General features: G+C 41.2%; 1 protein-coding gene and 1 pseudogene across 4 annotated transcripts in view; both read left to right on the top strand.

The window, feature by feature from the left end:
- SKA2 (spindle and kinetochore associated complex subunit 2) overlaps window positions 1-26,748 on the top strand; it is a 43,347-nt gene extending 16,599 nt beyond the window's left edge. Inside the window, exons 2-5 of one of the 4 annotated variants that reach the window (XM_033183691.1) lie at window positions 9,392-9,478; window positions 16,451-16,505; window positions 18,357-18,533; window positions 26,272-26,748. In XM_033183691.1, coding sequence (XP_033039582.1) covers window positions 9,441-9,478; window positions 16,451-16,505; window positions 18,357-18,533; window positions 26,272-26,340 — 339 coding nt within the window. In that variant the 5' untranslated portion in view covers window positions 9,392-9,440 and the 3' untranslated portion in view covers window positions 26,341-26,748. The remainder of the gene's footprint in view (window positions 1-9,391; window positions 9,479-16,450; window positions 16,506-18,356; window positions 18,534-26,271) is intronic. The other 3 variants (XM_033183690.1, XM_033183692.1, XM_033183693.1) reach the window with 3 other exon arrangements.
- On the top strand, window positions 11,583-11,746 carry LOC117068137 (annotated as a pseudogene).
- Window positions 26,749-27,132: the final 384 nt, after the last annotated feature.

Raw genomic sequence — 27,132 nt, 5'->3', positions numbered from 1 at the left:
TCACTGCAAGCTCCGCCTCCTGGGTTCACGCCATTCTCCATCTTTAGCCTCCCAAGTATCTGGGACTACAGGTGCCCGCCACCACGCCTGGCTAATTTTTTGTATTTTTAGTAGAGACGGGGTTTCACTGTGTTAGCCAGGATGGTCTCCATGTCCTGACCTCATGATCTGCCCACCTCGGCATCCCAAAGTGCTGGGATTACAGGCGTAGCCACTGCACCCAGCCGGAAAATGCATTTCTAAGCCTATTTAGTGAGTCCAGAACACACCTGTCTACCAACTCTTCTCTCTATGCCTAGCCCACCATAGGTGCGCCTGAAATACTTTTTTTTCACTTTATGTAATTTAATGCTGTTGAGAAAAGGTCTCTCACAAGAGGATGTGTTGGGAGCTTTAAGGGCACTGGTCCTTTGTAGGAGAGCATACTGTGGCAATGATAATCTATGGGTTGTTTGTAAAAAGCAAGTGTTTTAAAACTGGGGACTACACAGTATATTGTGACAAACACAACATATTCTTTTCTCCTTGCTGCCTAATAGTTGAGTAGTATGGAATACCTTGTGCCACTTACTGAAAGCCTTAAACTGGTCATATTAAAAACTAGTACAGGCTGGGCGTGGTGGCTCATGCCTGTAATCCCAGCACTTCGGAAGGCCAAACCGGGCAGATCTCTTGAGCTCAGGAGGTCAAGACTAGTCTGGAAAAAATGGTGAAACCCCATCTCTACCAAAAATACAAAAAATTAGCCAGGTGTTGTGTCGTGTGCCTGTAGTCCCAGCTACTTGGGAGGCTGAGGCATGAGAATACCTTGAGTCTGGAAGGCAAAGGTTGCAGTGAGCAGAGATTGCACCCCTGCCCTCCCGCCTAGCCAACAGAGTGAGGCACTGTCTCAAAAAACAACCAACAAACAAAACAACTGATTGAGCATCCCTAATCCAAAATTCCAAAATCTGAAATGCTCCAAAATCTAAAATTCATTGGACCATTTCAGATTTTGAATTTTCAGATTAGGGATGCTCAACCATAATTATAATGCAAATATTGCAAAATGGGGCAAAAATCAGAAATCTATTTGGCAGAATGTAACCTGGTTTCCCTTGGGGTGCTTTCATGATTTCTATAGACTTTTTTCAGCTAAATCTTGTATTTTATATACCACTTTTCAGAAAAGTATAAAACTTTTCCCCTTTATTTTTATTACTGATGTTAGAGAAAACTGGTTTCTGAAATATGAATGTCTTCGGCTTTACAAAAATCACTAGTTTTATTTTAAATATTCCAGTGTCCCTAAAAAGTTAAACAATAACCTCACTGATTTACAAGGCTTCCAGGAGGCTGATTTATAACTGAAAGGTCTGTGAATGATGTTTATCAGTATCAATTTGCACTATTAATCAGACACTCATGAGTTTTAGATCATCATAATTGCTTAGTAAATTTCTACCATCTAACTAAAAAAAATTCTGTTTATCACCAGATCCTAGAACCCTATCAATATTGTCTCTGCTGTGTAAATAGTTCTGAGTAGTGCAATATTGCTTATAGGGTTTTGGTGTTTGGGAAGAACAATGGGCAGGCTGCAGAAACTATGTAGCTGAAACAAGCAAAAGTCATCTTTGTTTAGGAAGAAAACAAGGAACTAGATTTCACTATAAACATTAAAATCTGAGGCTTAAATGTAAATATTTAATTTATTAGAAGAAGGTAACATTTTTCTTTTTGACAAATGGGTTTATTTGTAGTATAAAGAAATAACGGAGTTTTAGTATTGAAAAGGATCTTAGATTCCAACTCATTTGATAGGAGAGACCCAAAGAAATGAGGGACTTAACCTAGGGCCACATAGCTGGTTAGTGATACTAGGACTAGACTTTCTACCATGTACCCCAATTCTTTTATTTTTCTGTACCATACTACCATATTGTGTTCAGAGGGAATTTTTAGTTGACTAGCTTTATAACTTTAGTGATACTAATTTAAAACATAAAACACCTTTAATTTTAGGTGAAGAATGTACATTTTTGGATGGGTGTGGTGGCTTATATCTGTAGTTCCAGCACTTTGAGAGGCTAAGGCGGGAGGATCGTTTGAGCTCAGGAGTTCAAGTCCAGCCTGGGTAACATAGCGAGATCTTATCTCTACAAAAAAATACAAAAATTAGCTGGGTTTGGTAGTGGATATCTGTAGTCTCAGCTACTCAGGAGACTAAGGCAGGAGAATCTCTTGAGTCTAGGAGGTTGAGCCTGCAGTGAGCTGTGATCGTGCCACTGCATTCGCCTGGGCAACAAAGCAAGACCCTGTCTCAAAAAGAAAAATAAAAAAGAATTTACATTTTTTTCACATGTGTGACTCTTAATGGCTTAAATATCATATATAACTTTGTCTAACTACATTAAGAAAACAGTAATGGAAATAGAACCAGAGGCAAGTTATTTCGCTATTTCCTCATTTATAAAATGAAGGGTTCAGAGCAGAGGCATTTAAGAGTATTTTTCGGCCGGGCATGGTGGCTCACACCTGTAATCCCAGCACTTTTGGAGGCTGAGGTGGGCGGATCACAAGGTCAGAAGATCAAGACCAGCCTGGCCAACATGGTGAAACCCCGTCTCTACTAAAAATACAAAACTTAGCTGGGTATGTCGCATGCCTGTAGTCCCAGCTACTCGGGAGGGTGAGGCAGGAGAATCGCTTGAACCCGGGAAGCAGAGGTTGCAGTCAGCCAAGATTGTGCCACTGCACTCCAGCCTGGCAACAGAGAGAGACTAAGTCTAAAAAAAAAAAAAAAAAAAAAAAAAAGATTATTTTTCTATCTCTCAACATTTCTTTGGCATCTTTTTTGCCCCCTGCTTACTCCCTAGCCCACTGACTTCACTAATAAGTCAGTACTGGCCAGGTGCAGTGGTTCACACCTGTAATCCTAGCACTTTGGGAGGCTGAGGCCGGTGGATCACCTGAGGTGAGGAATTCGAGACCAGCCTGCCCAACATGGCGAAACCTCGTCTCTACTAAAAATACAAAAAATGAGCTGGGCATGGTAGCAGGCCCCTGTAATCCCAGCTACCTGGGAGGCTGAGGCAGGAGAATCGCCTGAACCTAGGAGGTGGAGGTTGCAGTGAGCCCCGAGATCGCGCCATTGCACTCCAGCCTGGGAGACAAGAGTGAAACTCGGTCTAAAAAATAATAATAATAAGTCAGTACTGTCCCTGTGTATTATTACAAGATATTCTATACAATTTTCCACAGAGGATAACATTCTACCCACAAGCAGTTTTTCTTTTCTTCCTTCCTCCCTTCATTTTGGAGATGGGGTCTCACTATATTGCCCAGGCTGTTGTACAGTGACTATTCACAGAAGAGATTATAACACACTGCAGCCTTGAACTCCTGGGCTCAAGCAATCCTCCCGCTTCAGCTTTTTCAGTAACTGGGACTACAGGTACACGTCAAACCTAGCACAAGCTGTTTTTCTTTTTAAAAAAATATTTTAAAAATTATTTTATATTTTTTAAAAATGTATTTTTTTAGGCTGAGCGTGGTGGCTCATGCCTGTATTGCCCGCACTTTGGGAAGCCAAGGCAGATCAAAAGGTCAGGAGATTGAGACCATCCTGGCTAACACGGTGAAACCCCATCTCTACTAAAAATACAAAAAATTAGCCGGCATGGTGGCTGGCGCCTGTAGTCCCAGCTATTCGGGAGGCTGAGGCAGGAGAATGGTGTGAACCTGGGAGGCAGAGCTTGCAGTGAGCTGAGATCGCACCACTGCACTCCAGCCTGGGGGACAGTGAGACTCCATCTCAAAAAAAAAAAAAAAAAAATATATATATATATATATACACACACATACATACACACACACATTTATATATATTTTAAACATAAAATTAATAAATATACAATATAAAATTTAAAAAATATTTTAAAAAATTATTTTGTATTTTTTTAAAATGTAATTTTTTTTTTTTTTTTTTTTTTTTTTTTTTTTTTTGAGGCGGAGTCTCGCTCTGTCGCCCGGACTGGAGTGCAGTGGCCAGATCTCAGCTCACTGCAAGCTCTGCCTCCCGGGTTCACGCCATTCTCCTGCCTCAGCCTCCCGAGTAGCTGGGACTACAGGCGCCCGCCACTTTGCCCGGCTAGTTTTTGTATTTTTAGTAGAGATGGGGTTTCACCGTGTTAGCCAGGATGGTCTCGATCTCCTGACCTCGTGATCCGCCCGTCTCGGCCTCCCAAAGTGCTGGGATTACAGGCTTGAGCCACCGCGCCCGGCCCAAAATGTAATTTAAAAAAAATATTTTTTCAGGCCGGGCACCGTGGAAAATATTTTTTCAGCCACCTTGCCTGGCTAATTTATATAATTTAATTTGTAATGATGGCTATGTTTAATAATTGTCTTGCAAAAAATCTTGACAGTTTAGGCTGGGGGCAATGGCCCACGCCTGTAATCCCAGCACTTTGGGAGGCCAAGGATGGCAGATCACTCGAGGTCAAGAGTTTGAGACCAGCCTGGGCAACATGGTGAAACCCCATTTTACTAAAATGAGTAAAAATTAGCTGGGTGTGGTGGCAGGTGCCTGTAATCCCAGCTACTCAGAGGCTGAGGCAGGAGAATTGCCTGAACCTGGGAGGTGGAGGTTGCAGTGATCGCACCACTATACTATAGCCTGGATGACAGAAGACAGAGACTCTCTCAAAAAAAAGAAAAAAGAAAAAAAAAGACAGTTTAGTTGATTTCATCATACCATTGATTAGAAGGGTACTCTTTGGTATCTTCCTAAAATAGAAGTTATTTAAAAGTTGAAACCACCTCTTTTTGGTACCATTTGATGATTAACACATTTTGGGCCCCTAGGCATTACAGGAAACCAGAGCGGAAACCTCTCTTAAAAAGATGCCGGGCCGGTGACTCATACCTGTAATCCCAGAACTTTGGAAGGCTGAGGCAGGCCGCTCGCCTGAGGTCAGGAGTTCGAGACCAGCCTGGCCAATATGGTAAAACTCTGTCTCTACTAAAAATACAAAAATCAGCTGGGCATAGTGGCATGTGCCTATAGTCCCAGCTACTTGGGAGGCTGAGGTGGGAAGATCTCTTGAGCCTGGGAGGTTGGGGCTGTAGTGAGCCGAGATGTTGCCACTGTACTCCAGCCTGTGTGACAGAGCGAGACCTTGTCTCAAAAAAATAAATAAATGAAAAAAAATATATATATAATTTTATATATATGAATATAGTCTACATTTTGGAGTTTTGTGTCCCCCCAGACTCATCATGTTTTGTGACATATATGTTAGATTATTGTAAAAAAAAAAAAAAAAAGATCTTTCAGACCTTAGAGGTCTCACTTGCCAAATTTAGGACAATTTAGGCCTGTGGTCCCAGCTCTCAGGAGGCTGAGGGAGGAAAATTGCTTGAACCCTCGACGCAGAGGTTGTAGTGAGCCAAGACTGTGCCACTGCACTCCGGCCTGGGCGACAGAGCAAAACTCTTCTCAAAAAAAAAAAATAAATAAATAAAGGAAAGTTACTGTTCAAGGAACTACATGAGACTATGCTAAACTTCAAGCACAACTAAAATACCAAGTTAAAAAATATGTAAGCTTAATAATTTGTTTCATAAACATGTTAAGGGTTCCTAGAATAGAGATTGTCTTAGGAATCTCTGGAGCCACAAATTCCATAATTTATGGTAAACTAAATGACTAAAACAAGCTTTAAAGACTCGTATTTAAAGTTGTGCTTAAGAATGTTATATAACTCATTGAAAAAAGCTATGGAATTGTGGTCTGTTTAGTAATTAAGACAAACAAGAAAATCAGGTCTTGAGTGCTCACAGTCTTTGTTAACTTTGATTTGTTCTGGCTCCTGGTGTCTCCTCATTCTCTCCATCCACATGTTTGATGGGTTAGTGTACTTTTCTTATTTATAGGAAAAGATAATCCCTAAGTATGTCTTAGTATGAGAAATTATGCTAATAGGAATTTCTTAATACACACACAAACACAAACATTAGTATTTTTAAGGAGGTGTAATTATTGATTAATTTAATCATGGCATCTCATCTGACAAATATATAGGATAAATGAAAAGCTTCCACTTTTTGGAAAGCATTTTAAACACACTTTGTAATTATGTACCGAACATTAATTTTTCTGGCTTAGAACAACTCCCTGATGTTAGGGATAGAAAATCAGATATTGACCTGGAAAATATGTTTGAAAACAAAAACTTTCTCTTTCTTTTATCTGTACCCTCCCCCCCAAGTTTTGGCTATAAAGATAGAATTTTGGTCATTGCAGAGTTTTCCATTCCAATTTAGGTCAATGATAAGAGAAATTATTAGTGATGGAAACTAGTTTATTTCTGAAATTCTGTTCAGTGATGACAGCTTCTGACCTTAGAAGCATTTGAATTTCTGACAGCCATTTTGTCTTACTCTACATTTGAAAGTAAGGTCTTAATAGAACCTTTTTTTTTTGGTCACCGAGGCTGGAGTGCAGTGGTGCGATCTCGGCCCACTGCAAGCTCCGTCTCCCGGGTTCATGCCATTGTCCTGCCTCAGCCTCCCGAGTAGCTGGGGACTACAGGCGCCTGCCACTACGCCCAGCTAATTATTTTGTATTTTTAGTAGAGACAGGGTTTCACCATGTTAGCCAGGATGGTCTCGATCTCCTGACGTCGTGATCTGCCCGCCTCGGCCTCCCGAAGTGTTGGGATTACAGGCATGAGCCACCGCACTCGCCCCCTAACAGAACCTTTCATATACTAAAAATAACTGTACATCATTTCTTCTTAGACCTGAGAACTGCTTTTAACAGTTTTTCCCCTTCCACTAAGGCTTCACGATTTCGATAATCAATCTTTAGTTCAGTAATAAAGTTCATAATAAGAGCAGCACCCTCCCAGCAAACAGCCTCCTATGTTTTGGGCTAGAAATAGGAGACCATGCCTGTGGAAATCATGTTTTCCTTTCTGTAGTAAACTCTAAGGACCATGGTTATATCCCTGATAAACTCAAGGCAATATATGCTTTAAGGTCCTGTAAAAGATGCTGAATTTCAAGAAGTTAAGAATAATTCATTGATTATACCACTTGCAGAAATAAACTACTTTTAGGCTGGACATGGTGGCTCACACCTGCAATCCCAGCACTTTGGGAGGCTGAGGCAAGAGGACTGCTTGAGCCCAGCATGGGCAACATAATGAGATCCTGTCTCTACAAAAAATCAAAAATTAGCTGGGTGCCATGGCATGTGCCTGTAGTCCCAGGTGCACTCGGAAGGGCTAGGATCCCATGAGCCCAGGAGTTTGAGACTGCAGTGAGCTATAATGGTGCCACAACACTTCAGCCTGGGCTACAGAGCAAACCCTGTCTCATAAAAAAGAAAAATAAACTTCTTTTTAACACTGTCACATATCTGTCTCAACTTTCTATATGTATACACCTCTTTTACAAAAAGATGCCATAACATACTTAAGGCTGTTTTTGTATTTAACAAGTCATAAATATAGTGTCATGTCAAATCTGTCTATAATCATTTTAAAAACTGATGGCCTTTTAAAAGGTTAAATAGCTGCTCATTACAAATACTACAGAAATAGAGTAAAATGTGAAAGCCCCCCGTAAGTATTTTGTTGTATACCATCATTTTCATTACAAATCCTACAGAAATAGAGCAAAATGTGAAAGCCCCCCCTTAAGTATTTTTTTGTATACCATCATTTTCTTTTTTTTTTTTTTTTTTTTTTTTTGAGACGGAGTCTTGCTCTGTCGCCCAGGCTGGAGTGGAGTGCAGTGGCCCGGATCTATCTCAGCTCACTGCAAGCTCCGCCTCCCGGGTTCACGCCATTCTCCTGCCTCAGCCTCCCGAGCAGCTGGGACTACAGGCGCCCGCCACCTCACCCGGCTGGTTTTTTGTATTTTTTAGTAGAGACGGGGTTTCACCGTGTTAGCCAGGATAGTCTCGATCTCCTGACCTCGTGATCCGCCCGTCTCGGCCTCCCAAAGTGCTGGGATTACAGGCTTGAGCCACCGCGCCCGGCCTATACCATCATTTTCAATAACGGCATGGTATTCCAAATATTGATGTCTATTTATTTACTTATGTATGAGAGTCTTGCTGTGTCACCCAGGCAGGAGTGCAGTGGCCGATCTTGGCCCCCTGCAACTTCCGCCTGCTCAGTTCAACCGATTCTAGTGCCTCAGCTCTACCCAAATAGCTGGGACCACAGGCACATGCCACTATGCCCAGCTAATTTTAGTATTTTTAGTAGAGATGGGTTTTTGCCATGTTGGCCAGGCTAGCCTTGAACTCCTGGGCTCAAGTGACCTGCCCGCCTCAGCCACCCAAAGTGCTGGGATTACAGGGATGAGCCACCGTGCCTGGCCCCAAATACTTAATATTATTTTTTTTTTATGGAGACAGAGTTTCACGCTTGTTGCCTAGGCTGGAGTGCAGTGTCGCAATCTTGGCTCACTGCAGCGTCCACCTCCAGGGTTCAAGCGATTCTCCTGCCTCAGTCTCCCGAGTAACTGGGATTACAGGCTCCTGACACCACGCACAGCTAATTTTTGTATTTTTAGTAGAGACGAGTTTTCGCTATGTCAGCCAGGCTGGTCTCAAACTCCTGACCTCAGGTGATCCACTCGCCTTGGCCTCCCAAAGTGCTGGGATTACAGGAATGAACCACTGTGCCCGGCAGATACTGATATTTTTAAATGTAACTTTTCACTTTAATTCAGGCATCCTATATCCATAATGGCCTCAGGGTGGTAGTTCTCCCCTTTTTTCTTCCTTGGAGGTTTACTATAGATCAAGTTCCCATGCTGGCATCCAGGTTCAGTAAATTGGGGTTATTCAGACTGTTACTCCTATATCGTATGTAGCTTTTCTTGTGAAATTTGTGACTTTTTAAGCCCTCTTAATTTCCGTGGCATATAGCTGTAGCTCTTTGATCAATGGGATTGCAAATAAAGGTAACAATATGAGTATTCCTGAAATAAATTTGTTCTGTGTTTTAACTTGAAACTGTATTTTCTGCCAGAGGTAGAAAAACACTGCCTAACTGATGACAGTATCAGTGACCCTAGGAAATTCTTGAAGTCATTATTAGTTTTTTGTATTAATATCTGACAGTGACTACTCAGTATCTTGATTTTGGCTCAAAATGTAAGACAGAGGCATAGAGAAATGACTTTAAAACGTTAACTACTTTTTAAATTTTTAATAGAGCATAGTTATTATGGATAATGGATATTTTATATACTTTTTTATTTCCACATTTTCAAATGAGTATGTATCACTTATTGAAATACTAACAAATGTAAAGAGAAAAAATAAAGTATCATGTTTACTATTAGTCTTCTGGTTTATACAATAATGATTTGTGGTGATCTTTAGTTCCAGAAAGCTGAGTCTGATCTGGATTACATTCAGTACAGGTTGGAATATGAAATCAAGACTAATCATCCTGATTCAGCAAGCGAGGTAATCTCCGAAATAAATAAGGTTAAAAAAAAAAAAAAAAGCCTTAACTGAGTACTTTAGAATTTTCTGATAGCATTCCTAATAGTAATAGATCATAAGAATTATATTATTAAGTTTATAGAATCTTAAAATCTTGTCATTGTGTTGGAAGCTTGGTTATAGCATACTGGAGAAATAGTACCAATAGTCCATGAAATCTGTGGCTACTTTTTTCCCCCTAACCTTTTTTTTTTTGAGATGGAGTCTCGCTCTGTCGCCCAGGCTGGAGTGCAGTGGCCGGATCTCAGCTCACTGCAAGCTCCGCCTCCCGGGTTCACGCCATTCTCCTGCCTCAGCCTCCCGAGTAGCTGGGACTACAGGCGCCTGCCACCTCGCCCGGCTAGTTTTTTGTATTTTTTAGTAGAGACGGGTTTCACCGTGTTAGCCAGGAGGGTCTCGATCTCCTGACCTCATGATCCGCCCGTCTCGGCCTCCCAAAGTGCTGGGATTACAGGCTTGAGCCACCGCGCCCGGCCCCCCCAACCTTTAAAAAATAATCATTGAGTTCAGAGGTACAAGCCACTGTGGCAGCCCCTGAAATTCCAAGAGAGAATATAGGTACCTCTAGGGCAGTTGTTCTTCAGTAAGTTTGAGGGGAGAAGTCCTGGCAGTCAGCATATTCTCTGAGGAAGGTAATGATACACTATTAGATTTTTTAGTTGTATTTTATGAAGAGTGATTTCCACATAAAGCTATGTATTTAATTATTCTAAGTTTAGGTTGATTAGAAACATTAACTCTGCTTTATGTCATAAAATCGTATACATACATGTCCATGGGGGTGAAAGCAAGTAATCTCCAAGCATCATCTGTTAACGTTAACAGTAAAATCACTAATTTAATAATGTGTATCTTTTTTTCCCCCAAAGCCCAGGTATCAGACTTATTATCTTTTTTTTTTTTTTTTTTTTTGAGACGGATCACTGTATCACCCAGGCTGGAGTGCAGTGGTACAATCTCAGCTCACCACAACCTCCACTTCCTGGGTTCAAGCGATTCTCTTCCCTCAGTCTCCCAAGTAGCTGGGATTACAGGTGTGCGCACACAATGCTTGGCTAATTTTTTTTTTTTTTTTTTGTATCTTTAGTAGAGATGGGGTTTCACCATGTTGGCCAGGCTGGTCTCTAACTCCTGACCTCAAGTGATCTACCTACCTCAGCCTCTCAAAGTGTGGGGATTACAGACATGAGCCACCACGCCCAACCAATATTTGTCTTTGATAGCATTTGCCAGCAGACGAGAAATATTGCGTTTTACAGTTAAAAAAAAAAATCCATAAAATTAAAAAAATTTGTTTGGATTGGGTAGAAGTACAAGTTATACTAACATTTTATACAAAATTGTGAAAATTTCATGAATGTTCAGTTTTTACTGTTTATTTCATGGAATGCTAGAATTCTATGGGAGTGTAGTTTGTACTGTTCTAGCTCCCTATTCTTTTCTCTCTCTTTTTTCTTCCTTCTTTTTTTTTCTTTCTCTCTCCCCCTCCCTCTCTTTCTCTCTCTTCCTCCCTCCCTTTTTCTCTCTTCCTTCCCTTCCCCTTACTCTCTTTTCCTCCCTTCCTCCTTTCCTTCCTTCCCTCCTTCCCTCTTTCCCTCCTTGCTTCCTTCCTTCCCTCCCTCCCTCTTTTCCTTCCTCCCATCCTTCTTCTCCCTCCCTTCCCTTCCTTTCCCTTCCTTCTGTTGCCCAGGCTGGAGTTCAGTGGTACAATCTTGGGTCATTGTAGCCTCGGCCTCCCAGGTTCAAGGGATTCTCCCTCCTCAGCCTCCCGAGTAGCTGGGATTACAGGCACAGGCCACCATGCTCGGCTAATTTTTGTATTTTTTAGTAGAGATGGGGTTTCACCATGTTAGTCAGGCTGGTCTCGAACTCCTGACCTCAAGTGATCCACCCGGCTCAGCCTCCTAAAATGCTGGGATTACAGTCGTGAGCCACCACACCTGGCCCCTTCCTTCCTTTTCTTCCTTTCTTTCCTCCCTTCCCTTCCATTCCTTTGTTCCTTTCCTTTCCTCCCCCTGCCTCCCCTTCTTTCCTTTCTTTCTTTTGTCTTAAAGATTGGTGTGACATTGCTTCTCAGCCTTTTGGCTAAGATCAAGTGTAGTATCTGTTCTTATCAGTTTAAAGACTCTGTATGTGTGTGTGTATGTGTGTGTTTTTAAGACAGGGTCTCACTCTGTCACCAGGCTGGAGTGCAGTGACAAAATCTCAGCTCACTTCAGCCTTGACTTCCTGGGTTCAAGCAATCTCCACACCTCAGTCTGCCAAGTGCCTGGAACTACAGGCACATACCACCACACCCAGCTAAAAAAAAACGTGTTGAGATTACAAGTGTGAGCCACCTTGCCCAACCATTCTTGTAACCTTTTATCATCCACTTATGATAAGTAAAACCCTAAATTGAATTGAAGTATTATAGGCACAAAATTAACTAAAGTGCAGCACAGTTTACAAACACTAATAAAAGAATATAGAGGTTCCTGGCCAGGCGCGGTGGCTCATATCTGTAATCCCAGCACTTTGGGAGGCCAAGGTAGGTGGATGACCTGAGGTCAGGAGTTCAAGACCAGCCTGACCAACATGGAGAAACCCCATCTCTACTAAAAAAAAAAAAAAAAAAAAAAAAAAAAAAATTAGCCGGGTGTGGTGGCACATATGCCTGTAATCCCAGCTACTCGGGAGGCTGAGGCAAGAGAATTGCTTGAACCTGGGAAGCAAAGGTTGCAGTGAGCTGAGATCCCGCCATTGCACTCCAGCCTGGGCAACAAGAGCAAAACTCCGTCTCAAAAAAAAAAAAAAAAGGACGTAGTGGTTCCCAAGAGCCAGTTACTCAAATAAAACAGGCTATGTGCACAATAGTTTTTTCCTTTGTGGTATGTTGCTAAGTCCTAACCACAGTCCTAACCTGTCATAAACAGGCAATAAATGCAAATCATGTTGTCCTAAATTACTCACTGCCATGTCAGTCTTATTAATTGAGCTAATGTCATAAAAACATGTATTATGGGTAGCTGCCTAACTACCCTGTCCTCTTTTAGCTCTGTGGCCATTTATTTCTTATGCTTGATTTACCAAGCATATGCTTTCCTTTCCTAGTTTTGTGAGATCCTCAAGGATTAGTTCTTCCCACTTTTATTTTTTCCTGTATGAATCTGTATTTGGGGAACTCATCATTCTCCTGAGTTATATTAATATGTACAGATCTCTGCGTATTTTACTACTGAGCTACATTCCAGTTACCTAAAGATCATTTATAATTAAGTTACATAATTCATTATCGCCTCATGAGGAAGATGATTTCTTCCCTCCTACCAATTTCCCTCCCAGTGTTAAACTTTTTTATTTCCCCCCCTAGATAAAGTCTCACTCTGTTGCCCAGACTGGAGTGCAGTGGCATGATCATGGCTGACTGCAGCCTCAACCTCCTGGGCTTAGGTGATCCTCCCACCTCAGTCTCCTGAGTAGGTGGGAATACAGGTGTGTGCCACCACACCTGGTTCTAATTTTTTGCATTTTAGTAGGGATGGGGTTTTGCCATGTTTATTAGGCTGGTCTCGCCTGGGCTCATGCGATCCTCCTGTCTCAGCCTCACCACCCCTGGCCTAAACTTTTATTTTTGTCAAATTAATTCTTGAATATATTTGAAGAGTTACAGAAATACAAGGCTTATAATTACAAAGAATAATGCTTTACATTCCCACCTTCGAGGATACCACTTCATCTCAGTGTCTTATGGTATTTCCTTTATATTTCTAAATAGTTTGCTTGTACTGCATTTTTATTTTTCCTGATCTGAAACATCAACTAATTTCCTGGATACGAACTGTTAAACTTCACATTCTGGCTCTGCCTCTTATTAGCATTGTGATTTTAGCCAAGTCAGTCAACCTTTCTGTACTTTAATTTCCTCATCTGTAAAATGGGAATATTACTACCTACCTCAGAGGTTGAAAGAGAATAAAATTAGTTAACATATATAACTGTTTAGTCCAGAGTAAGTGCTATATGTTAGCTGTTATCACTAATAATAATTTCCTACTATAGCCCTGGTGTAGTAGCTCACACTTGTAGTCCCAGCTACTTGGGAGGCTGAGGTGGGAGGATCACTTGAGCCCAGCAGTTCAAGTGAGCTATGATTGCACCACTGCACTCCAGCCTAGGTGACAGAGTGAGATTCTAACTCTTTTTTTTATTTTTTTCCAAGACAGAGTCTTGCTCTGTCGCCCACGCTGGAGTGCAGTGAACATGATCTTGGCTCACTGCAACCTCTGCCTCCCAGGTTCAAGCGATTCTCCTGCCTCAGCCTCCTGAGTAGCTAGGATTACAGGCATGTGCCACCCTGCCCAGCTAATTTTTGTATTTTTAGTAGAGACGGGGTTTCACCATGTTGGCCAGGCTGGTTTCGAACTCTTGACCTCATGATCCACCCGCCTCGGCCTCCCAAAGTGCTCAGGTTAGAGGCATGAGCCATCACACCCAGCTGATTCTAACTCTTAAAAAAAAAGAATAATTTCCTACTATGGAAGATAAAGTTTAAATACTTTACTACTCATATTTATTCCTGTCTTCACAATTTCTATAACTATTGCTTTTATATAAACCATGTTGAATACTATGTCTGCTTTCCTTTCTTCACAACTTGTTTTTCTAGAGCTAATAATTGTTTTCTTTTTTTCCTTCCATTTGCTTAGTTTTTTTTTTTTTTTAAAGACAAGGTTTTGCTCTGTCGCCCAGGCTGGAGAGCAGGGCAACATAGGGAAACCCCATCTTCACAAAAAAATAATTTAAAGCTTGGGTGCAGTGGTTCACGCCTGTAATCCCAGCACTTTGGGAGGCTGAGGTAGGCAGATCACCTGAGGTGAGGAGTTCTAGACCAGCCTGGCCAACATGGCAAAACCTCATCTCTACTAAAAATACAAAAATTAGCTGGGCGTGGTGGCACACACCTTTAGTCCCAGCTACTCTGTGACCATGGCTTACGGCAGTATCTACCTCCCAGGCCTAAGTGATCATCCCTGCTTAGCCGCCCGAGTAACTAGCACCATAGGCATATGCCACCACACCCAGCTAATTTAAATAATAATAATAATAATAATTGTATATAATATATAATATATAATTTATAAATATAACATATATTTATATATATTTATAAATTATATAAATGTATAATAAATTTATAATAAATATATAATTTATATATAATTATATATAATAATAATAATTATTATTTTTTGAGATGGAGTCTTGCTCTGTTGCCCAGGCTGGAGTGCAGTGGCATGATCTTGGTTCACTGCAACCTCTGCCTCCCAGGCTGAAGTGATGCTCCCACCTCAGCCTCCTGAGTAGCTGGGACTACAGGCGTGTGCCACCACACGTGGCTAATTTTTGTATTATTAGTAGAGATGAGGTTTCACCATGTTGGCCATTCTGTTCTAGAACTCCTGACCTCAAGTGATCTGCCCCCCTTGGTCTCCCAAAGTGCTGGGACTTGCAGGCATGAGTCACTGCACCCAGCCTTTAAATTATTTTTTGTAGAGATGAGGTTTCAGGCTATGTTGCCCAGGCTGATATTGAACTCCTGACCTCAAGCGATCCTCCCACCTTGGCCTCCCAAAGTGCTCGAATTACAAGCATGAGCCACCATGGCCCAGCCTGCTTAGTTTTTCTATATATTTATCACTAATTCAGCCTCAGACATTTCTAATGACTGTAAAACTCTTCTCAATATTGTCAGACACACTACATGTTCCTTAAGTTTCATTTTCTCCCATGGAAACATCCTGTCCTTTCTGGTGTCTCTATCCTGCTCCCATCTGACCTCCTGCTCTATAGGCTTCTTGCATGGCTGTCTTTCTGGTTTGTTTTTGTTTTTTGAGATGTTGTCGCACTCTGTGGTTAGGCTGGAGTGCAGTGGCATGATCTCGGATCACTGCAACCTCTGCCTCCCGGGTTCAAGCAATTCTCCCACCTCAGCCTCCTGAGTAGCTGGGACTACAGGCACACGCCCACACGCCTGGCTAATTATTATTATTATTATTTGTTTTGGTATTTTAGTAGAGATGGCATTTCACCATGTTGCCCAGGCTGGTCTCGAACTCCTGAGCTCAGGCAGTCTGCCCGCCTCAGCCTCCCAAAGTGCTAGGCTAGGATTACAGGCGTGAGCCACCGTTCCCGGCCTCTTTTTTTGTTGTTGTTTGTTTGTTTTTGTTTGAGACGGAGTCTCGCTCTGTCGCCCAGGCTGGAGTGCAGTGGCTGGATCTCAGCTCACTGCAAGCTCCGCCTCCCGGGTTCACGCCATTCTTCTGCCTCAGCCTCCCGAGTAGCTGGGACTACAGGCACCCGCCACCTCGCCTCGTTTTTTGTATTTTTTAGTAGAGACGGGTTTCACCGGGTTAGCCAGGATGGTCTCGATCTCCTGACCTTGTGATCCGCCCGTCTCGGCCTCCCAAAGCGCTGGGATTACAGGCTTGAGCCACCGTTTGAGAGGGAGTTTCGCTGTTGTCACCCAGGCTGGAGTGCAATGGCGCCATCTCGGCTCACTGCAACCTCTGCTTCCGAGGCTCAAGTGATTCTCCTGCCTCAGCCTACTGAGCAGCAAGGACTGCAGGTGCCCACCACAATGCCCGGCTAATTTTTGTATTTTTAGTAGAGACTGGGTTTCACCACATTGGCCAGGCTGGTCTCGAACTCCTAACCTCATGTGATCAACCCATCTTGACCTCCCAAAGTGTTGAGATGATAGTCATGAGCCACCGTGCCTGGCATTTCTGGGATTTCTTTACCATTATTTTGGTGTTTCCCTTTGTTTTACTCCTGTGTTGGATCATATGTTTCACTCTTTGGTGGTTTATTTCTTTGATCTGGAAGTATATCCTTTAGATGCTTCCCAAGGAAGATTATAGAGAAAGTTAACTTTTTTTTTTTTTTTTTCAGTGAGGACATGTGTTTATCCTGTGTTGTGGATGGGTACAGTGAGTTCTCTATTCAGGTAGGAGTGGAAGCTGGCTCAGAGCTCATCCAGTCCAATGTCCCACAGGTATAGAAGTGCCCTGATAAAATCTCAGAGCTGGCTGTCCAGTCAAGATTTGCATACCTCCAGAAATGGGGCTCTTACTACCCCTCAGAGTAGCCCATTCTGCTGTTGGGCACCTCCAATGGTCGGCATTTTCCTTCTGGCATCATTTTTCTTGGCTTGGTTGGGGGACAGATACTGTCACTCCAGCCTAACCCTCAGGACAAGAGAGGTAGCTGGGGTGGAAACAGAGGCAGAAAAAGTAATAAGTTAAATCCAAGAATGAACAGAGAGTTGGCAGGATGGGCAGGGACATTCCTGGGGTGCCAGCAGTCTCTAGCTTGATCCAGGAGGCACTGGGGAGGAGGCTGCTGATCGCAAGCTTCCAGGCAGGAGGTGACTTTTTGAGATGCTGAATGTTTGAAAAAGTCTTTATTGCACCCTTTAACCCTTTATTTGATGAATGGTTTTGTTGAATATAGAATTCTAGATTGGAGATTTTCTCTTAATTTTAACATCATTACTTCGTGGCTTTCTAGCTTCTATTGTTGCTGTTGAAAAATAGATGCCATTCTCATTCCTGATCCTTTGTCTGTGCTTTCCTTCTCAGCCTACCCCGGTCCTTTACCTATCACTTGGAAGTTTCAGAATATTTTTTCTATCCTGCGAAAATTTACAGTTATGGTATAGATCTTTTTATTAATTGTGCTGTCACTTGGTGGGCCTGAAAATACATCAATCTTACCTAACCATAAAAAAAGAAATCTGACAGGGTGCAGTGGCTCACACTTGTAATTCTAGCACTTTGAGAGACTGATGCAGAAGGATTGCTTAAGGCCAGGAGTTTAAGACCAGCCTGGGCGACAGAGTGAGATTCCTGTTTCTATTAAAAAAAAAAATTAAAAGAAAGAAAAGAATTACCAAGTGGCAGAAGGGGCCCAATTGAAATGTCTTTTATGGAATAGTGGTAATTTATATTATAAAATAAATCTGGAAAACCAATATAGTTTATAAATACGGTTGGGTTGGCATGAATTTTATATTTTGTATATATATAAATATATTGAAATTTATACATACTTTATCCCCATGATAGTATGTTTACGAATTTTGGCCGGGCGTGGTGGCTCACGCCTGTAATCCCAGCACTTTGGGAGGCTGAGGCGTGCAGATCACGAGGTCAGGAAATGAAGACCATCCTGGCTAACACGGTGAAACCCCGTCTCTACTAAAAACATAAAAAAATTAGCCGGGCATGGTGGCGGGCACCTGTAGTTCCAGCTACTCCAGAGGCTGAGGCAGGAGAATGACGTGAACCCAGGAGACCGAGCTTGCAGTGAGCCGAGATTGCGCCACTGCACTTCAGCCTGGGCAACAGAGTGAGACTCCGTCTCAAAAAAAAAAAAAAAAAAAGTTTTATAAGTAGTTTCATGTTGTCTTATTCTTTAAGAACAAGTACAAATAGTGCCTTTTATTGCCTTCTGAATAGTATTTAGAATTGTATTTTAGAAATATATAATTTATTATTGTGAACTATGCATCAAAGGTTATATATCTCAGGTGACCCTTATTTGCTGTTTAATATTGCCAGTTTTTTTGGTGGGTTATTTCTGTACCTAGGTTATAAATTTCTTGAGAATAGGATCTAGGTCTTATACTTTTCTGTCTTCCCCACCACCCATCTTATGTCATGTGGCTGCATAATTAAATACTCAACAGTGTTCAATTAAATGGATGGTAGAATGTGTTGTATGTATACAGTATTTTAATTCTTAAAAAGCTTAACCTTTCATAATTTAATACATGTTAACTTTTTTCCTGATGTAGAAAAATCCAGTTACACTCTTAAAGGAATTGTCAGCAATAAAGTCTCGATATCAAACTTTGTATGCCCGCTTTAAACCAGTTGCTGTTGACCAGAAAGAGACTAAGAGCCGCGTATGTGCTACTGTGAATAAAACTATGAATGTGATACAAAAACTACAGAAGCAAACAGACCTGGAGGTAATGCTTTCAATTGACAGCTTAGATTTGTATAACTTTAGCTCTGAGTGTTGCCTTGAAAAATACACTTGCTGTAACTTAAACTTTGAAACTCAGCAGTCAGTTTGAACTATTGAAAGATTTTCCTGATCTTTCAGGAAAGTATATAATATACTGAATATAATAGCTGAATATTATGTAATATTGAATATAATAGCTGAATATAATAGCTCTTATTTCTGTTTATTCAAAAATAAGCATATGGACTTGACATGGTTAATAAAGAAGTGTGCCGTCTTGAATTATGTAACCATGGCAGAAAACTTGGTAATACTTATTAAATCTAGCAGCTTAGCTGGTTCCTGCAAGTACTAGTAAGAATGAGATGTCTAGAAAATGGTTGGTTAGAGTGCTGTATTAAGGAGCTGTGTCTGGGCATGGCAGAATAATAGCACTGAATGCCATGAGCATGGGAAGGAGGAAGGCATATGTGATATTTATTTGCCGACTTTGCACTAAATTTTGGCTTAAGATACTTTGAATTATGGGCTTATAGCTAGAGTAAATCAGAAAGGTTAATTACCCAGGTCAGTTTGATCAAGAATACTTTATATTGCAAATGGAGGGGAAAAAATAGAATAACATCTGCTTAGAATGATAAAATGATACCTAAGATGTATCTGTTATAATCACAAGGAGATGAATGGCAGAAGAAGAAAGGGCAAATTAAACAGGGAATAGAGGTAATGGGGAGATAGAATTTAAAACAGTAAGGGTTGTGCCACATCCTAGTAAATTAAATGCAAAAAAAGTATGTATATAAGCTTTTATAAATCATCAGATCACACATTCTTCATTATATGTGCCTGACAATAGAGCACATAACCTTGTTCTTAGGAAACAAATAGCTGATTAAGTATAGTTCCAGATGTACATGACAACATATCTGTATAGAACCATAAATTTTTTGAAGCACAGAATAAACATGGGTGAGAGGGCAAAGAGAAAATGGTATTTTGAATATTTACAAATTTCCCCCACTGGATATAATAAATCGATGGTATATTTTTGAGACTACAAATTGGTACATAAAAGTAGTTGTATAGTGAGAGGATTTCTTTTTCTTTTTTTTTTTTTTTTTGAGATGAAGTTTTACTCTTGTTTCCCAGGCTGGAGTGCAATGGCACGATCTCGGCTCACTGCAACCTCTGCCTCCCGGGTTCAAGTGATTCTCCTGCCTCAGCCTCCAGAAGAGCTGGAATTACAGGTGCCTGCCACAATGCCTGGCTAATTTTTTGCAGTTTTAGTAGACACAGGGTTTCACCGTGTTAGCCAGGATGGTCTTGATATCTTGACCTCGTGATCCGCACGTCTCGGCCTCCCAAAGTGCTGGGATTACAGGCGTGAGCCACCATATCCAGCCAGTGATGGAGGATTTCAATCATCTGATTATCTGTAAAGGTTTTCAGTTGAAGAAATACCTGAAATGAACAATACTTATGTTAAAGGCTGAAAACTAAGGGAGCTTTTACTTTGGATCACGTTATGGCAAAGAAGAAGAAATGATGTAAAAGTTATAAAACTTGAAAGAGGTGGTCATATTTTAGAATCAATGATGACCAAATTGGGAAATGTTGGCTATAGTAAGTCTTGTACCTACTACTTTAAAAATGAGATAGTATGCTGGGCACAGTGGCTCATGCCTATAATCTCGGCACTTTGGGAGGTCAAGGCAGGAGGATCAGTTGAGGCCAGGAGTTTGAGACTAGCCTGGACAACATAGTGAGACCCTATCTCTACCAAAAAAAAAGAAAAAAGAAAAAAATATTTTAAATTTACTGGGCATGGGAGTGCATGCTGGTAGTTCCATCTATTTGGGGCAGAAGGATCCTTTGACCCCAGGAGTTTGAGGCTGCAGTGACCTATGATTGCACCACTGAATTCCAGGCTGGGTGACAGGGTAAGACTGTCCAAAAAAATTTTTTTAAACAAACTAAAATAAAAATGAGATAGTATTAGAAAGTTCAGAGGGAATACAGATATGATACTTAATCTTCTGAGAGATGTTTAAAAGGGAGGCTTAATAAACCATAATATTGATAAAATTTTTATGATCCAAATGTGAATGGGAATGACATCTGTAGAGCTGATAACCAAAAACAGTTATATGAGCCCAGAGTTTAAAGGACTTGCAAGGTACAATTGTAAATAAATTTCAAATATTAAAAAGTCATAGGGAGAAACCTGCAAAATTAGTTAGGAAAGCCAACGGGGCTGGTGTGGTGGCTCACGTCTATAATCCCAGCACTTTGAGGGGCCGAGGCGGGAGGATCACGAGGCCAGGAGATCCGAGACCATCCTGGCTGATATGGTGAAACCTTGTCTCTACTAAAATAACTAAAAATTACCCAGGCGTGGTGTTGCATGCCTGTAGTCCCAGCTACTTGGGAGGCTGAGGCAGGGGAATCGCTTGAACCTGGGGGGTGGAGGTTGCAGTGAGCCGAAATCGTGCCACTGCACTCCAGCCTGGCAACAGAGTGGGACTCTTTCTCCAAAAAAAAAAAAAAAAAAAAGAAAAAAATATTTTAAATTTACTGGGCATGGGAGTGCATGCTGGTAGTTCCATCTATTTGGGGCAGAAGGATCCTTTGACCCCAGGAGTTTGAGGCTGCAGTGACCTATGATTGCACCACTGAATTCCAGGCTGGGTGACAGGGTAAGACTGTCCAAAAAAATTTTTTTAAACAAACTAAAATAAAAATGAGATAGTATTAGAAAGTTCAGAGGGAATACAGATATGATACTTAATCTTCTGAGAGATGTTAAAAGGGAGGCTTAATAAACCATAATATTGATAAAATTTTTATGATCCAAATGTGAATGGGAATGACATCTGTAGAGCTGATAACCAAAAACAGTTATATGAGCCCAGAGTTTAAAGGACTTGCAAGGTACAATTTGTAAATAAATTTCAAATATTAAAAAGTCATAGGGAGAAACCTGCAAAATTAGTTAGGAAAGCCAACGGGGCTGGGTGTGGTGGCTCACGTCTATAATCCCAGCACTTTGAGGGGCCGAGGCGGGAGGATCACGAGGCCAGGAGATCCGAGACCATCCTGGCTGATATGGTGAAACCTTGTCTCTACTAAAATAACTAAAAATTACCCAGGCGTGGTGTTGCATGCCTGTAGTCCCAGCTACTTGGGAGGCTGAGGCAGGGGAATCGCTTGAACCTGGGGGGTGGAGGTTGCAGTGAGCCGAAATCGTGCCACTGCACTCCAGCCTGGCAACAGAGTGGGACTCTTTCTCCAAAAAAAAAAAAAAAAGAAAGAAAGAAAAAGCCAAAGGCAGATTGAGCTAAGGCCTCTGAAATTTTCTAAAATAAGCAAAAGGTTATTTTAAAGGGGCTTTAAAATTATTTGGGGAGGCCGGGCGTGGTGGCTCAAGCCTGTAATCCCAGCACTTTTGGAGGCCGAGACGGGTGGATCACAAGGTCAGGAGATTGAGACCATCCTGGCTAACATGGTGAAACCCTGTCTCTACTAAAAAAATACAAAAAACTAGCCAGATGAGGTGGCGGGCGCCTGTAGTCCCAGCTACTCGGGAGGCTGAGGCAGAACAGTGTAAACCCGGGAGGCGGAGCTTGCAGTGAGCTGAGATCGGGCCACTGCATTCCAGCCTGGGCGACAGAGCGAGACTCCGTCTCAAAAAAAAAAAAAAAAAATTATTTGGGGAACAAGAAGGACAAGAAAAGGATAAAGTCTCCTTGGAACCAATAGTGCTTTGTTTATAGATAACAAAATGTATATCTTTTCAGGTATTATCTTGCTATAATCTTTATCAATGAGTGGTTTTTCATTTGGAAGGGTAGAAAATATATTTCAATTTATAATATTGAAAAAGAACACTTGAACTGATAATACTAAATAATAAATACAGAACAGAAAAGGAGGTAGGAGAAAGGTAATACATACTAATTTTGTAATCTTTCTTAGGGGATATTAAGACTGACGAAGAAAAAAAGAGAAAAAACACTGAGGTTTATTTATTTATTTAGTGTTTGTTTGTTTTTTGAGATGGTGTCTCCCTCTGTTGCCCAGGCTGGAGTACAGTGTCATGATCTTGGCTCACAGCTACTTCGGCCTCCCGGATTCAAGCAATTCTCCTGCCTCAGCCTCCCAAGTGGCTGGGACTACAGGCACGTGCCACCACGCCCAGCTGATTTTTTTGTATTTTTAGTAGAGATGGGGTTTCACCAAGTTGGCCAGGCTGGTCTCGATCCCCTGACCGTAAGTCTTGGCCTCTCAAAGTGCTGGGATTACAGATGTGAGCCTCCATGCCCTCATATTTAAACTGAGGTTTAAATATGCTTAATTATAAAGGTAGTCTCATCAAAAGAGAAAAGGGACTAAACTTACACCCAAACAAAAAATAGCAAAACAAACGCCCCAAACATATATAACAATAAATAGAAAATTAAAAAGGCATTAAAAGTAGAATATGTAGTATTCCATGATCTTCCAAAATATATGTGATAAAGAAGTAAAATTTCTACAAATTTTAGACTGGTTAACTTGACTTTAATTCCTGGAAAAATTATTTGAGAATTTATTAAACAGATGGTCTGAAAGGTTTTGTAGTGATCACAAGGAGCAACATGGATTCATCAGTCTTACAGCTGGGTGTGGCAGTGTGCATCTGTAGTTGCACCTACTTGGGAGGCTGAGGTGGGACGATTGCTTGAGCCCAGGAGTTAGAGGTTGCAGTGAGCTATGACCACACCACTGCACTCTAGCCTGGGCGATCGAACAAGACCCTGTCTCTAAAACAAAAACAAAACGAAAAACCAAGTCTTGTCAGAATAACATTTCCTTTTTTTGAGGCAGAAGAAGGAAATCCTGTAACTGTTTGGGTTGTAGTAAGACATATGATTGTTTTTTATTTTATCCTTGTGAACATGTTGGGTAACTGTTGGTTTGATCAGTGGAACCAGCTGCATATCAGAATCATATAGGTTCTGTGGCTGTTCTAGATCTGGGCTGTCCTATTTGCATAACCTAATGTGGCTATATAAATTTAAATTTAGGCTGGGTGCCGTGGCTCATGCCTGTAATCCCAGCACTTTGGGAGGCTGAGGCAGGTGGATCACCTGAGGTCAGTAGTTCCAGACCAGCCTGGCCAACATGGTGAAACCCCCATCTCTACTAAAGAAATACAAAAAATTAGCCAGGTGTGGTGGCGGGTGCCTGTAATCCCAGTTTCTTGGGAGGCTGAGGCAGGAGAATCTCCTGAACCTGGGAGGTGGAGGTTGCAGTGAGCTGAGATTGCACTCCAGCCTGGGCAACAAGAGTGAAACTCCATTCCAAAGAAAAAAAAAAAAGAAAAAAAAAAGAAATGAAATTTACATTTAAGGTAGTTAAATGAAAAATAAGCATTAAGTTCTTCACCTACTGATTGGACAGTGCCAATATAGAATATTTCCAGCATCATGGAAAGTTTTATTGGACAGTGCTGCCCTAGAGATTCTGATTCTGTAGGTCTGGGGTGTTCCAGATTTGGCAGTCTCTCTAGAGATGACCTATATAGTTGGCAGAATTGTAACTACTTGATTCTTCAGGTTGTACCTCCTATTAATTCCCCACATAACCCTTTGTTTCAGGCAGGCTGTTTGTTGGTGCTCTGTGAAAGTCCCTTACAACTTCCCTTCAGCCTCCCTTCTTCTTTTGCTGCTACCTGCTTTTGGTGGATGCTATTGGCTGTTTTTGTTTCTCAGCATCTGTTCTCCTTTCCTGCCTACCAAAGTGTAGACATGCAGTGCATAATTATGTTTTGGTCAACAATGGACCAAATATATATGGCAGTGGTCCTAGAAGATTATAATAGCATATTTTTACGTACTCTTCAGATGTTTAGATATAAAAATACCATGTGTTACCACTGCCTACAGTATTCAGCACAGTAAGATGCTGTACGGATTTGTAGCCCAGGAGCAGTAGGCTATACCATATAGCCTGAGTGTATATATACAATCTCTGTGTGTGTAAGTACACTATGATGTTCACATATGAAACTGCCTAACCATATATTTCTCAGAACATATTCCTGTCATTAAGTGACACATGACTATACTGACTTTCTTGAGATGTGTGTTGTCCCTCATAGCCATGTGCCTGAGATGAAGCTGGCCTCATCCTCGGCTCCAGGGGTGCATCTGATTGGCATAGGGAATGGACTTTATTTTTTAACTAACAGTGGTTGAGGAATGGGTTTGTAACCCAAATGACATGTGAGTAAGGATAGTCTGGAAGTAGGTAACCAGGAAGACTTTACTCACTGCTAAGAGAACCCTGAGAAGAGAAGGCTTCTTCTTCTGGACACTGTGTAGAGCTGTGATACCTAGAACCGTAAAAGCCATCTGCTGTCAGCTTGAGGGTAATACCATCCAGGAATATTAGAGCTGTCAGATGGAAAAAATTGAATCCTTACATTGTTCAGTTGCTGAATAAATCAGCCCAGAAGTCTTTCCTTTTTCTGAAGTTATTGTGGAATGATAATACATTTTCTTTTATCTTTTTTTTTTTTTGAGACAGAGTTTCACTCTTGTTGCCCAGGCTGGAGTGCAATGGTGCAGTCTCAGCTCACTGCAACCTCCGCCTCCCGGGTTCAAGCAGTTCTCCTGCCTCAACCTCCCGAGTAGCTAGGATTACAGGCGCCCACCACCATGCCCAGCTAATTTTTTGTATTTTTAGTAGAGATGAGGTTTCACCATGTTGGTCAGGCCGGTCTCAAACTCCTGACCTCAGGTGATCCACCCACCTCGGCCTCCCAAAGTGCTGGGATTACAGGCATGAGACGCTGCATCCGGCCTGTTTTTTTTTTTTAAGATGAGGTCTTGCTCTGCTGCCCAGGCTAGAGTGCAGTGACACCATCATGGCTGACTGCAGTCTCGACCTCTCAGGCTCAAGCGATCCTCCGACCACAGCCTCCCGAGCAGCTGGGACCACAGGTGTGTGCCACCATGCCCAGCTAAAAATTTGTGTACTAATAAGTTAAAAATTAGCTACTCAGGAGGCTGAGGTGGGAGGATTGCTTGAGCCCAGGAGGTTGCGGCTGCAGGGAACCGTGATCGCACCACTGCACTCCAGCCTGGGCAACAGAGTGACCCTGTTTCAAAAATAGAAAAAAAATTTTGGAAAAAAATTAGATGGTTGCATCTATACTGAACAACTGTAGACTTTTTTCCTTATCATTTATTCCTCCCACAATATAGTGTAACAACTATGTACATAGCATTTACATTGAATTAGGTATTATAAGTAATCTAGAGATGACTTAAAGTATACAGGAGGATGTGTACAGTTTCTATGCAAATACTACACAATTTCATATAAGGGACTTGAGCATCTGTGGATTTTGTTATCCTGGAACCAATCTCCCACAAATACTGAGGGTTGACTGTACTTTTAGAATATGGCATCCAAACATGACTTCTTTGGTTCCGCTATAATCCTTAAATTGTTTGATTTCTTGGTCTTGTTTCTTCAACTTAATTACAAGTTCTTTAGAAGCTCAAATATCATAGGACCTTGTATATAAATAGCCAAGTATCTGTTTTTTCCCTTGCCCTTCTAAATCTGTGATTACATACATAGTATAAGCTTAGGAAAACATTTATTGGTCGACAATGCAGAAGTTAACTAAACTGATTTAACAGTCTTTGAAGCTGTTTGAAATAAAAATTTTATCATTTATTTTCTAGCTGTCACCACTGACTAAAGAAGAGAAAACTGCGGCAGAGCAATTCAAATCTCACATGCCAGATTTATGAAGAAATGGATCTGGAAAGGAAACTAACAGAGAAGAGCTTAATTCCAGAGAAATTTAGGAAGACGTTTTGTTAACCCTTGATGTCTAGAGATTGGGGGCTGGTGAAGGAGGTTTGGCTTCAATGACTGGATAATGATGTCTTTCATGAGAGAGACTATAAGGGCAGATAATATATGAATAAAGTTCAGCCAAAAGGGTCAAAGAATAAAATGATTTAAATATATGTATACACGCATGCACACACACACTTAGTCTTGTAATTTCAGGCAAGAAAGTCTCAACACTATTTTGCATCTGTTTTCTTTTTCTAAGTCATGATAATGTAGATGTTCTGGTCTATCATAAAAGAATGTTTATGTACATTTCAGTCATTCGATATGCAGCTTTGGAAATTAAAGTATAGGTAAAATATTTGTATTACACATTATATATAATTTCATTTTGTAAACGTTGATTGCGCATGTGGCCGCATTATTGTTGAGACTGCTTTTATGTGACCTGTAGTCTCCCACAAAACCTAAAGTAATAAGCTGGCTTGTCTGTGATAGCCACTTTTGCGTATTTTTTTTCCCTATTTCCCTTGCCTGCTAATGTTGAGCAGCATGAACTTGCTTTCTGATGCTGTTTTAGACTGTTCCTGTTGTATTTCTTTTTTTTTTTTTTTTTTTTTTTTTTTTTTTTTGTTTTTTTTTTTTTTTTGAGACGGAGTCTCGCTCTGTCGCCCAGGCTGGAGTGCCGTGGCCGGATCTCAGCTCACTGCAAGCTCCGCCTCCCGGGTTTACGCCATTCTCTC

This window comes from Trachypithecus francoisi, unplaced genomic scaffold (genome assembly GCF_009764315.1).
Source record: "Trachypithecus francoisi isolate TF-2019V2 unplaced genomic scaffold, Tfra_2.0 Lachesis_group20, whole genome shotgun sequence".
Lineage (NCBI taxonomy): Eukaryota > Metazoa > Chordata > Mammalia > Primates > Cercopithecidae > Trachypithecus > Trachypithecus francoisi.
The sequence above is the reverse complement of the archived record's forward strand: the minus strand, read 5'-3'. Positions and strand labels throughout refer to the sequence as shown.